This window comes from Tripterygium wilfordii, chromosome 12, assembly GCF_013401445.1.
Source record: "Tripterygium wilfordii isolate XIE 37 chromosome 12, ASM1340144v1, whole genome shotgun sequence".
Lineage (NCBI taxonomy): Eukaryota > Viridiplantae > Streptophyta > Magnoliopsida > Celastrales > Celastraceae > Tripterygium > Tripterygium wilfordii.
The window spans coordinates 12,751,532-12,764,559 of record NC_052243.1 but is presented as its reverse complement, the minus strand read 5'-3'; the positions used below and the strand labels follow the sequence as shown (position 1 = coordinate 12,764,559).

Here is a 13,028-nt window from a genome sequence, read left to right as displayed (position 1 = left end):
AATGACGATTGAAGAGCATAACGACACCTATGAGAAGAAAATCATTCTACAACTCACAGTGGATGAATAAAGAAATTGAAACATGCCATGGAAGGCCCAAAATTCAAAATTAAACTAGCAAAGCAATAGTAAAACCTCATCATATCAAAGCTCATCAACCAGCCACCACCTTATTTACTCTGAAGGAATCCATAACTTGGCGAAGATCACTTTCCTCTTCCACCAAAACATTCTCTGGTGTCTGTAATCTCAGTTCATACAATCTGTTGTTTTCGACTCCTAAAACTGAAAGGTAACGTCGATTCCATTCCAGACGAGTTACTCGGTCTTGTGGCATTACGGCCAGCTCATTGTCGTCTGCATATGATTTTATGTTTACCTAATACAACAAATCCAGTCAAGAAGACATTCAAAGAGTTGCAGTAAAAGAAAAGAAAACAACACTTAAGAAAGAAATGGAGAAGTTCTATAATTCAGTAAATTTCTTCCACAGAGTTTCCTACCTCAACTTGATAATAAATCTTCCCATCATCAGCGACTCTTGATGATGTAGAGAGAATGTTTGATTCACGCCTAACACCAAGCCTGGTGGACATGAATTCTGTCAAATATTGCTTGAGTACTTTCTTTCCAGCTTCTTGGGGTGGACCCAAGTCTTCAACGCTCTGGTACCGCGATGATGACGGAGATGACATCTCCACTGACAGATTTTCATCTAGAACAGAAGGGTCCCTGAAGAATATGTCTGCTCCAGCACCTCTAACTTGAATCCAGTTCTGGGGGTACTTGAATGAATAACCATCAAATGTATCAACATATTCCCTGAACCCAACAGATGTCTGAGCGGATGCAATATCTTGGAAACCAACTTTTGAGAAGATAAAAGTTGACAAGATCAAGGCCATTGCATTCCTCCTCGGAACTGCAAAACCTATAGTCTGATTATATGATAGAGAACGTGCCGTGAGAAGGCTATACACATGTTTCAATGTAACATGACATACTGTATTGAGCTAACACATAAATAACACATCTAATGGCATAATACTCCCACAACTGAGAAATCTATGGACACCCAGATCACGCATGCAGCATGCTTCACCTTGCTAAGTGAACACACACAATTCAATGAATGGGAACTGATATGATAAATAATGGAACATTAAGAAGTGTTAAATGATATTTTGTCTTGAAGAGTGGGAACTGATATGGAATATGCATCCCATAAGTATCAAAACTCCAATTCTCTTCATCACTTTGCAGTGAAAGATATATCCTACTTAAGTGAATTCCTCTACTTAGACAAAGTGTTCACGCATATGCACACATCAAGATGCAGCCCTCAAAAGCGTTTCACGTCTTGAACTGCGATAAAACAGGCCAAGAGTGTGGATCAAACATCCACATCCCTGACAACCATGACGACAACAACAAGAACAAGCCTTAAACAAGAATTTCAAGGTTGCCACATGAATCATCAATCATAGGATTTATGCCCATAAGGTTTGGCCAAGTTTTAGTCAGGATGTCAACCAACAAGACAACAACATTCCTCCATCACAAATTTTACCGCCTCCTTATCCAGACTTAGGAATGACTATCATCCTAAAGTATATTTTGCTAATCATCCTGTTGTCAATTGCAGTGCAAAATGTATCCCTCTTTTAATCGAATTGCTCACACAAACACATCCTAAAAGTGCAATCCGCATTTTCAAAAGAGGCCTTTAAACGTATAGAATATCCAGTTTCTAGTTTATATGACCTATCTTATGCTCTCTGTTGCCTAGTTATCGCTAAAGTAGGTCAAGCAATCCACCGAATTTCTCGTATGGTCAAGGAATCTCAGTAATTAAAAACAATCAATTCAGCAACTTTTGCATCTCACCACACATTTTCAAGACAACCCACAATACAAATTTCAATTACATCTAGAGATAAAGTTGAAGGTAGAGAAATGTGAGAATTACCATCCTGGATTGGTCTTTGTGAGACGACAAGTTTCTGAGCCAACGCGGAAGTGTAGTAGTATTTGTAGTTGTAGCAGTAGAGGGAGGAACACCAGAGCGAGTTGCAAAGGAGAGTTGGACAGGAAAAAGGAGCGATTCTAGTACGGTCGCCATTAGAGGATGAGAGAGTTGTCAGTTGTGCAGTTGTGAGTTAATGGATAGAGCAAGCTGTCGTTACAGAAAATGGGAAGACTAGTTGGACATCGAAATTCTATGCCAAAGTCCAAGCCCAAATGAAATAACCCAAGGCCGTCAACATACCAAGGAGTCAAGGGCAATTGTCAATTGTATGGGCCTCAAATCTATATAAATTATATTCTTTTCATGACATTTGAACATGTGGTAGTGGTAGCATGATTTTCACTTAGAAACCTACATTATCACATCTAAATAAAACAGCAACAAATTTACCCATCTCCTCCCCATGAATTTTACGAAAGCTCATTGGGAAAGATTTTTTATTCATTTGGAGAGGGTTTGATAGTGTGAAACCTTGAGCATGATTTCTAGGAATTTACCATTCACCACCCAATTCCACCCAATCCCGCCCATGATAAAGAATGCTCTCCAATTGGCCCAAAAGACGTCTACCCAATCAAACGTACCCTTTTTACCAAAAGAACCCTCCATTTTAGCAACAAACCTCGTCAAATCATATTTTGACAAGGGCTTATTTAGAGAAGCACGTACAGTGTTCGATGAAATGCTTGAAAGAGATGTCGTAGCGTGGACGGCCATGATTGCAGGCTATACATCATGCAGTCTTAACATCCACGCATGGACTGTTTTCTGCGATATGACGAGGAGTGGAGTAAACCCAAATGAGTTCACCATGTCGAGTGTCCTAAAGGCTTGCAAGGGCACGAAGTCTCTTGCTTGTGGGGCGTTAGTTCATGGCTTTTACATTAAGTGTGGCATTGAGGGGTCTATATATGTTGACAACGCCTTGATGGACTTGTATGCTACCTGCTGCATTAACATGGACGATGCATGCATGATTTTTCATGGTATCCAAACAAAAAATCATGTATCATGGACAACCATGATCACAGGGTACACTCATAGAGGTGACGGCTTCAGTGGGCTTCAAGTCTTCAAGCAAATGCTACTGGTAAGCCATAGAAATGTGTGATTTTTTAAATACTGTGGTAATAGCCTTAAAGATAGGCTCATAGGCTTTATACTGTGCTCTTAGTTTCTTGCGAGCTTTAGAAATCCTGTAACGGTGCATAAGTATTTAAGGGTTCAAGTGGTTTCATCTTCATATTTACAGAAATTGGGTATAATAGATATAATATGCCTAACTTTTTTTTTCTTTTATGAGAAACAGGAGGATGCCGAAATGAATCCATATAGCATTTCCATAGCAGTCAGAGCTTGCACCTCGATTAGCTCGCTTACTGTTGGCAAGCAAATACATGCAGCTGTAATGAAACATGGGTTTGAATCCAATCTCCCTGTCACGAATTCTATGCTAGACATGTATCTTAGGTGTGGTCATTTATCGAAGGCAAATCAATACTTTCAAGAGATGACACAAAAAGATTTGATCACTTGGAACACCTTAATAGCTGGTTATGAAAGACTGGATCCCAGTGAATCTCTTTGCATATTTTTTCAGATGGAATCAGAAGGTTATAGTCCAAATTGCTTTACATTCACAAGCATTATAGCTGCATGTGCTAATTTAGCAGTTTTGAGATGTGGGCAGCAAGTTCACGGAGGGATTTTTCGAAGAGGCCTAGATGGGAATTTGGCATTGGCAAATGCCTTGATTGATATGTATGCCAAGTGTGGAAGCATAACAGAGTCACACAACATCTTTGGTGAAATGTCGTGTAGAAATTTGGTATCTTGGACTTCGATGATGATTGGATATGGGGCTCATGGATATGGAAAAGAGGCTGTTGAGTTGTTTGATGAGATGGTAACCTCTGGCATCAGGCCTGATCAGATAGTGTTCATGGCAGTTCTCAGTGCTTGTAGTCATGCTGGACTTGTGGATGAAGGTTTGAGGTATTTCAACTCTATGATGAGTGATTATAACATCACTCCAGATCAGGAGATATATGGGTGTGTGGTGGATTTGCTAGGTCGGGCAGGGAGAGTGGAAGAGGCTTATCAACTTATTCAGAGTATGCCATTCAAGCCAGATGCGTCTGTTTGGGGGGCACTTCTTGGTGCTTGTAATGCCCATAAGCTTCCAAGATTGGGCAAGTTGGCAGCTTTGAGGTTATTAAATTTGAGGCCTAGTATGGTGGGAACTCTTGTGATGTTATCAAATATGTATGCTGCTGAAGGGAAGTGGGTGGAATTTGCCAAAATGAGGAAGTTGATAAGAGGAATGGGGAGCAAGAGAGAGGCTGGTATGAGTTGGATTGAGGTAAGAAACCAAGTATATAGTTTTGTTGTTAGAGATAAGACGTCTTCTCATATTGAGTCTGTATACGAAGTTCTAGAGTTTCTGACATGGCATATGAAAGAAGTCGGTTATGTACCCGATTTAGATTGCCTGCTACATGATCAAGAAGATGTGACTTAGAATGAAGCTTTATGAGCTCAGATGAAAATATCCAAGTTCTCCGTCAGTAAAGTTGATTCATGCGTACAAGTAGGGTGCCATTAGTAAAAAAGAGGAAGGATTGGGGGATATAACTGCTGCCGTGAGCAAACAAGTTCATTCTGTTAATTCTAAAGCCATGGCCATCGAAGCATGCACAGTGCAGTAAGACATACATCAACACCAGCAAATAAAACAGTTAATTATGGCGCCCACTGAAACTGCAGCTAACAATAATAGCCACAGCTGCATTACTGAGCGCCTGCAGAAATATACTACTTTGCTCTCCCTTCTGCTGATCCCCGGAGAAGATTTCAAAGGAAGTCCTGGTTAGTTTTGACTTTTAAGTGAAATCATCAAAGCCTTTTACCCAAACATTGATGTTGGATCGACAATGTGAATTCATATTATAAATTTGTGAGAATCAATTACTGAATCTTCTGTCCCTATTTATTTACAGATCAAAAATAAAATATATTTATGGTTTATTCGTGTTTCTTTCCTTTTCCATGTGCTGCCCGCCCTATTTATCTGCGAGACTCTGTAGAAACTCAGAGAAGTAAGAAGCTGGGTTACGGAGCATAAATCCAATGCAATGTAAATATAAGGCATAAGAGAATTCACAAGCATCCAGTTATTTGCACATACCACGCATAATGGGTCAACAAATGCACTATAAGTGACAAACATAGCATTGCCATGTTCTCTGTGCTGCTATAAACTACTAACCCTCAAAGTTCTACAAGCAAAATCACCATATACAAGCATAGTTTGACTAAATTAAACTAAAAAAAAAATCAAACTCTATAAGTGGGTAAACTGTTGCAAGAGCATCTTCTCATTGGAAAAAGGTCAATACTTTCTTCAGGTGGACAGCGTTTGCATGTCTGCAACTTGAAGTGACACTGACAAACCAACGTATTGGTGACTCACAAATCACCATGGTTAGTTGATCTGGGAGTCAAGTTCCAAACCGAAGAGCGCAAAACTTGAACTAGAATTGAGTATGTATGGTTATCAGAACCCACATTATTCTTCATCATCAATTTATACAAATCCATATCTTCTTGAGTACATACGCTCTGGCGAGGGTGTTATAGATGAAACCATTTGGGTTCTCAATGTGAGTGAAGATTTGGAGAGAGTGATCGATGGGAATGAAAGATGGGTCAGTGGAGAACTAGAAGACTCTGCTTGCAGCATAGGTGTCTTTTATGAAGCCAGTAAGGATCATCTCTGAGAGAGAATCTGATGGAAAAGCTTGAAACTTTAGAGTTGGTGCAAGTAAATCCGAGCTGTGAACTTGGCTGATAGAAGACGTGGAGACACGAGTCAGCTTTGCTAAAAGGAATATGTTTTATATGATTAAGCTTTTGGATTTGGTAGACAAATTAGCTTAGATTACTGTTTTTTAATTAACACGACATTCCTTCACCTGATGCTATTTACGGCATTTACTCCTCCTCCTTCTCTTTCTTTGCGACTCTTGCACTCAATCTCTCTACAGGGGTTTTGTGCTCCAAAACCCAACCCCAAATTAACGATGGGCAGGAAACCCAAATCACGATCCGCCAAGAAATCGGCCAAGTACCCGCACTTCAAGCCCGGGTCCCCCGTGGAGATCAGCTCCAACGAGGAGGGGTTTCGGGGGTCATGGTTCACGGGCACCGTCATTGGCCTCGCGTCTCCTGGAGACCCTTCCAGACTGCATGTGGAGTACACCAGCCTTTTCGTGGATGAAGAGGGCACCGCGCCTCTGAGGGAGATTGTGGATACAGTGATGCTAAGGCCCGTGCAGCCACCGGAGAAGGAGCGCGAGTTCAAGTTCGACGAGGAAGTTGACGCTTTCCATTCGGACGGGTGGTGGGAGGGCGTGATAACGAAGGAGGAAGGGGAGGGGAGGTTTACGGTGTATTTCAGGAGATCGAAGGAGGAGATGGAGTTTGGGAAGGAGCAGTTGAGGCTTCATAGAGAGTGGGCAAATGGGGCTTGGAAACCACCATTTGAGGAGGAGAACGTGAAGCCGAATCAGGAGAAGGTGGAGGTGGGTTTTTCTTTGTTGAACTAAATATTCCGCAGTCGTTAGATTCTAGCGATTAATATAGTTATTGCAGTTGTGAGGGAATATAGCTACTTCTAAAATTCTATTCCCAAGACTTGTTTGTTCTCGTTCTCGTTCTCGTTCTCGTTCTCGTTCTTGTTTAATTTACATGGTTCATTTGCAATCGGGAAATTTTGGATGGTTTTATAACTAGCGACTCTGTATTGTAGTCATTCTTCTTTCCTTTGTTCTTGTTTTCCTAAATTGAAAGCAAAAGGGAAAAGAAGTTGCTGGGAATGGACTGTGGGATTTTGTTAAGGGTGGTTGAAAAGTGCAAAAGGGAAAAGAGGGAAGGAAAAAAAGAAAGAAAATGTGTGTGTTTTCATTGATTAGGTTGTGAGATGGAGAGGTTTGGGAAGAGTCAAAGGTAAATGAGGGAATAGTTTCTGTTATGGCTAGTAAGTTTCGATATGGGAGAACTTGGGAGAAAGAAAGGGAAGTTTATACATGCATCAGAATGAAGATAGTACATGGATTTCTTGAAAGGAATGTTGCTATTTACATTACTGATGGCAATCGGCTTTTGGCCTCAAAAGTTCTTAGAACTGAATTTGTATAGGGCTTATATTTTTAGGAAATTGACTTATGTTTACTGTATAGCACTTTACTCGGCTTATTTTGTTACTTTTTTATCTTGAATTGCAGAATTTGCCACTTGTAGAGGAAGTAAAACCTAGTGAATCAGCAACAGAGCATGTGTATAGGCTGGGAACACAAGTTGAAGTAAGCAGTGACGAAAAAGGTTTTGAAGGTGTTTGGTTTGCTGCAACTGTTGTTGAACCATGGGGGAAGGACAAGTTCCGTATCGAGTACCAGACTTTGAAAACAGAAGACGATAAAACCTTTCTAAGAGAAGAGGTTGACATTCTGCACATTAGGCCTTCTCCACCAGAAATTTTAATGGTCGATGGTTTCAAGTTGTTCGATGAGGTTGATGCTCTCTACAATGATGGTTGGTGGGTAGGTGTGATTGCTAGAGCTCAACGCAACTCAAAACACATTGTTTACTTCAAGACCACTAGTGAGGAGATAGAGTTTCGAGACTCTGAGTTAAGGCTACACCAGGACTGGATTGATGGCAAATGGGTTATGGCATCCAGGGTATGATTCTTAGTTATTCTAATCTAATGCATTTTTATTACTCTTAAAGCTCTTATACTATCGGGTCGCTCTTGTAACCCAAAGTTGTATCCTGCTCATTGCCGCATTGCCTCGTTGGAGGGTTCTGAGTTGGGTAGAATTTCTAACCATTCAATCAAAATTACACCCGTAAGTTGGTTTTTTTTTTATTTTTTATTTTTATAGATAAGGAACCCCCACAGTTTATTTTATCGTTTATATATCTTTGACAATGACATTTTATTTGGCTTATTTTATAGTTCATATGCTCCTATCATCGACGACAATGACTCTAGTAGGAAACAGCAAACAACCCTGTTTAAATTAAAGTCGTTACTGATGGTTTGGTCACTGTAATTTCTTGCCAGGCTTTGGAGTTATGACCTTGCTGGACAAAGCAAGAGATTTTTGCCATGACTGTGTACAGTGTTGTTGCATTGATGAGTAGCTGTTAATTACATTCCATCCGATCTGGAGCATTTGGTAGTAAGAGTATGTAAATAAACGTCTAAAATACTAGTGGCTGTTTTGGTCTCTGGAGCAGTTTGGACTCTCATCAAAACATCTGACTTTTTTATCAGTTTGTGACATGAATCGACTCAAGGGTTCACCTTGAATAGGTATGTATGCTTCAGAAATATAACCTGCAACCTTGATCCTTTGGTTTCCTTTTTGTGCCATTTTGAAGCCCAGATTTACTTATTATATATATATATGTATACACTTCAATACTTCATTATTAATCTTTGGTGGCTAAATGATCCTTATAGATAGAGAGCATCATCATTCTGAAACATGAAGGTAGTAGGTCTTTCTCAAAAAAAAGAAAATCACCCCCTAATGAATTGACACATAATCCACAGTTACATTTAACAAGTTTCTCAGCATGCAAAACTCCAAGAATGAAGCTGCAGAAATGTAAATCATACAAAAAAAAAAAAAAAAGAAGCTGGTGTTGACCCCCCCCACCCGATGGCAAGTGATTGTCAAAACTCCTTTCTGATGTGTTATGGCAGTGAATCCCACATTCCAAGCATCAGGTCAACAACTTCATAAGTCAAAGAAATCTTCGAAGGAAATCCTTGATTTCATCCATGTATGGAGACCTAGTGGGGATGATATGACCAAAATCATGTTCAATAATAATTGAGCAACCATCTTCGAACAATGAAGCAAGTTCTCTGCTTGCTTGGCTTGCAATCTGCCTGTCCTTGCCGAGGTCGTTGCCAAAGATATGGAGCGAAGGGCAGTTGATTGATCCTTTATCGAGCTCTGGTGAATGAAGAGCAAACCCTGAGCACAAAATCACAAATCTAAAATCAATGTCACCCAATAGCCTCCCTCTTTGTGCAGCCACAGAAGCCGCAATGGCCGCGCCCTGCGAAAATCCCAAGATCCCATCAAATGGCCCTTCCCGAGAGAATACATCCTTCAAATATGTAAGTGATACATCAAGGCCACCAGTTTGCTGTTGATATTGGAGAGGATCAAATGGACCATCTGCTACCTTCCAATCTTTTTCAAACCTGTCACTGAAACCAGGTGCTACCAACCACGCAAACTTCTTCCTACAATTCTCTGACGGAGGAGCGGGAATTTGTTCTGATGGAGATGATGCAGAATCCCGCTGTAGCTCTGTGAAACTAGGTTGGTAGATGAATGGCAATTCATGGGCTGCATCAACAAAGACTAGGTCAGCAATACTTTTGAGCTTCTTGGCCAATGATGCTGTTCTTCCTTTGAAACTGGAGGCATTCTGCCGAAACCCATGCAAACATAGGATTCTTAGTTTTCTTGGACAACCAGTTCCTACATTTGGAGATGGATAATGGTTTGCTTTAGACCAAGAAATTTAGGGAAAGAGAAAAGGAAAACGTGATAATATTGCATGAAGAGTTATATGCCATTATAAACAGAGGGTATGGACAATTAATTTTCTTCTCATATATGTTGAAGCAAAGCATTCTATAGGATATAGGATTACAGACCTTACCATGCCCCAGTGGAAGAGGAGAAACTTTGGCATCCAACGAAATGGTATTTGGCTCAATCTGTGGCAATATTACTCGTGACTTCCCCACTTCAATAAGTTGACGATGCTTTTGGCACAGCTCACAAACATAAAGACCATCCTCCATCTGTCGGTTGACAACAAAACAATCTACAAATAAGAACTCACGAAACAGAAACTAAGAAGTGCAACAATGACAAAAGTCAAGGTTGAGTAAGAACTTTTTTAAAACACAGGAGGTAGGTGAAATTTCCAATGATCTTCTCATATACTCGTGTAGCCGATCCCAAACTTTTGGGATAAAGGCTCGGATGATGATGATGATGGAAGTAGATGAAATATTTACTAGAAACTGGAAAGTGGGAGCTAGAGAAAGAGTGTAATGAAATCGCGAACTCAAAGAGTCGGTCAACAACTCAACATGCAATGACTAAAGAATCTTAAATGTACATACCCGACAACTATCACAGACCAAAACAAGCATTCTACAATAAGAGCATCGGCACCGAGGAGAATAATCATCGAAAGACAATCCGCAAAGAAGGCAGGTACCCTTAACATCTGCATCTGAGCTCCCAACAGAGATCCTACAGCCACATGACAAAAGCTAGAAAATCACTTCTTAAGCAACTTTGACATTTAAGGCAGTTGCATATGGTCATAGAATAGTCCAAGGCCCCAAGTAATAAAAGGACTGATGCAGTTCACAACCAAAGAAGAAGAATGATTCTCAAGCTAATATCATTACTAGCATCAGCATAGGTTGTACAGCTGCTGCTTTGCATTCTCAAACAAAACAAATTATTTAAAGTGATCAAAAGCCAAGGATTTTCTAGAACCTAAGGGCAGAAAAACAAGAACCACTGGGATAAGCCTTCCAGGTTTATATACAAAGGAGAACAATTTAACCAACTTTTTTTTGTAAAATACAGTAAAGGCCTGTACAAAAGAAAGATTGCCTGACCCATCGACTGGATCAAGATAACAATAAGATACTGATACTCAAAATAATAATCAGAGGCATTCAGCAACTAAAAGATCATACCTGTGATCAAAAACAAAATTCTTTCCTTTGAAAAAGCCACCATCAGGAAATTGTTCTAAGTAACGTTGTATTCCACCAAATAACTGCAACAAAGCCATATCAATAATAGATATATTCACATCACCATCAACTAACACAGAACTTAATAAATTAGAGCAACATTTTTTGTTTCATTTATTTCTAATACTATGGTAAAATAGACAGCCAAAATAAAGATAGCCTTTTCAACCCCAGTGGGCTCCCAGACCTTACCAGAAACACAGATTCATATAGGGGTCAAGAGCTTACCTGAAACACATTTTCAAATCCAGCACCTTTTGACCTTAAATATGCGGATGCCATCTCACACCTGATTCCACCAGTGCAGTACCTGCAGAAAAACTAGGAAATGTTTAAGCTGAAAAGAATATGTTGTGCTGCATGGGAAAAGGTCAAACAAATTGTTTCAAGAGTAGATATCTCGGTAAAAGACTATATGATTTGACAATAAATATAAGTGATCATAATTATTTGCTTAGAAGCGGGAGTGGTAGATAATAAAGGCAGAACAAGCAAGTTCCAAAGAGGCTTAGGATTGTGACCTTTTCAATCAAGTAATGCTCCTAAGTGCACTCAAATAGTGAGACTATATCCATCATATTAAATAGGAAAAACCAATGAGTTATGGACAACCGAAGAATAAAAGATGCTGAAAAAAACAAACAAAAAAAGTCATCCCCACACTAACACTTACATAAGGACATGCTTTCCTCGCAACCTTTCAGAATTTTCATCAATCCATGAGGGCAAATCACTATACTGCCTAATCCTTGGATCCAAAGTTTCCACATTGGGTGATTGAAACTTCCCTATTCTTGTCTCGTACAAATTCCTTGCATCCAACAGAACAAGTTCCCTAGCTTTAGTTGGACCATCTTTGTCCATAATTCTCTCTGAAAAAAAATAACCAGAATTGTCACATCATATCAAAACCCCCTTGCTTATAGGCTGTAAACTAGAACAGCAAAATGGGAAAACAACACTACATCCTAGTAAGGGGGGGGGGGGGGGGGGGGGGGTGGGTGGGTGGGTTTGGAAACAAATATCCCATAATTAGAAAAAGAGATTCAGAGATGTGGTCGGGGGCAATTACCGGCACTCTCAATAACAGAATGGAACTCGGCAGCATTGAGATGCCTCCCGGCATTTGAAATGTCAGGAGATTTTAACAGAGGATGACAACTAAAAGTAACCAGTTCCTGAATTTACATATTAAACAGAGTAATCAGCGTAATAGAAACATATAATCGCATTTCCATCCATTAAACAAAATTCCACCATCACAAACAACACAAACCCAACATAAGAACAAGACAAAATCAAATTGAATTAGTGACGAAGAATGACCTTGACAACTCGGACAGAAAGAGAAGTGAAACCACATTCCCTCGCAACCTTTTCGTTCAATGGATAGTCACAAGTCGCAAGCTTGAAGTCAGTCCCTTCGAACAAAGAGTTCCCCTTCACCGCCGCGATGTGTCTCTCCACAGACGACAGCTCCCCACCAACCTAATCAGAATATAAGAAAAAAAGAATCGCTTGCAACGCATCAAACAAAGACACATCATGATTTATTAGCTACAAAGAAAAAAAAAACATACGCCTTACGGTGACGTTGACACCGTGTGGGGCGACCCGGACTCGGCCAAGTAAGCGTAGTGAGTCACAGTTTGAGCGGTAGAAGGAGACGAGGTTGTCGAGGTCGGGAATAGAGGTGTATTTGTAGTACAGAAGCACGCCATACCGGCCTTGGTCCCGAGCCTCATCGTCAGACATTGACAGGGACATTTAAGAGCTCCCGTTAACGCTCAGGTCTCGGCAGAGAGACAGGTGAAATTCAAGAGACAAAAACGGAGCCGCGTCAAATTAAAATGGGCTGGGCTGGGCTGCATTTTGGTCACTCATTTCTCCTGTCAAATGCCCAGATGGGCCCAAATCTAAAACGGGCTTCACCAATCTACATAAAAATTGAGCCTTAGTCAGATAACGTAATTGAGGTTAAGTATACTTTTCATCACATCACAGAAAAATTGATTTCATTAACGGAAAGTTGAAATTAGAACAAAAATATACTTAACCCGCTTAAGCTAATAAGCAACACTACTACCATTGCCTGTGATGGCATGATTTTGTGAAGGTATCCTC

General features: G+C 40.2%; 4 protein-coding genes across 5 annotated transcripts; 2 read left to right on the top strand and 2 right to left on the bottom strand.

Annotated features, from left to right (window-relative positions):
• Nucleotides 1-3: 3 nt before the first annotated feature.
• Nucleotides 4-2,201, bottom strand: LOC120010163 (psbP domain-containing protein 1, chloroplastic). The gene is made up of 3 exons (XM_038860874.1): nucleotides 1,970-2,201; nucleotides 504-938; nucleotides 4-379 (listed from the first exon to the last, which is right to left on the bottom strand). The coding sequence occupies exons 1-3, from the start codon at nucleotides 2,120-2,122 to the stop codon at nucleotides 155-157; spliced, it is 813 nt and encodes a 270-aa protein (XP_038716802.1). The 5' UTR covers nucleotides 2,123-2,201; the 3' UTR covers nucleotides 4-154.
• A 306-nt stretch (nucleotides 2,202-2,507) lies between these two features.
• LOC120010606 (putative pentatricopeptide repeat-containing protein At1g56570) lies at nucleotides 2,508-5,056 on the top strand. The gene is made up of 2 exons (XM_038861388.1): nucleotides 2,508-3,119; nucleotides 3,339-5,056. Exons 1-2 carry the CDS (start codon nucleotides 2,508-2,510, stop codon nucleotides 4,548-4,550), a joined length of 1,824 nt encoding a protein of 607 aa, XP_038717316.1. The 3' UTR covers nucleotides 4,551-5,056.
• A 949-nt stretch (nucleotides 5,057-6,005) lies between these two features.
• Nucleotides 6,006-8,468, top strand: LOC120010607 (protein AGENET DOMAIN (AGD)-CONTAINING P1-like). The gene is made up of 3 exons (XM_038861389.1): nucleotides 6,006-6,612; nucleotides 7,315-7,770; nucleotides 8,157-8,468. The coding sequence occupies exons 1-3, from the start codon at nucleotides 6,007-6,009 to the stop codon at nucleotides 8,169-8,171; spliced, it is 1,077 nt and encodes a 358-aa protein (XP_038717317.1). The 5' UTR covers nucleotide 6,006; the 3' UTR covers nucleotides 8,172-8,468.
• Nucleotides 8,469-8,599: 131 nt separating this feature from the next.
• On the bottom strand, nucleotides 8,600-12,720 carry LOC120010605 (rhodanese-like domain-containing protein 6). Of its 2 annotated transcripts, none has more exons than XM_038861387.1 (9): nucleotides 12,492-12,720; nucleotides 12,231-12,392; nucleotides 11,977-12,082; nucleotides 11,578-11,776; nucleotides 11,133-11,214; nucleotides 10,845-10,927; nucleotides 10,254-10,386; nucleotides 9,782-9,926; nucleotides 8,600-9,462 (listed from the first exon to the last, which is right to left on the bottom strand). In XM_038861387.1, exons 1-9 carry the CDS (start codon nucleotides 12,669-12,671, stop codon nucleotides 8,846-8,848), a joined length of 1,707 nt encoding a protein of 568 aa, XP_038717315.1. In that variant the 5' UTR covers nucleotides 12,672-12,720; the 3' UTR covers nucleotides 8,600-8,845. The 2 variants fall into 2 exon arrangements, with proteins under 2 accessions (XP_038717315.1, XP_038717314.1); XM_038861386.1 differs by having other exon boundaries at nucleotides 8,600-9,597; nucleotides 12,492-12,719.
• Between the last annotated feature and the right edge of the window lie 308 nt (nucleotides 12,721-13,028).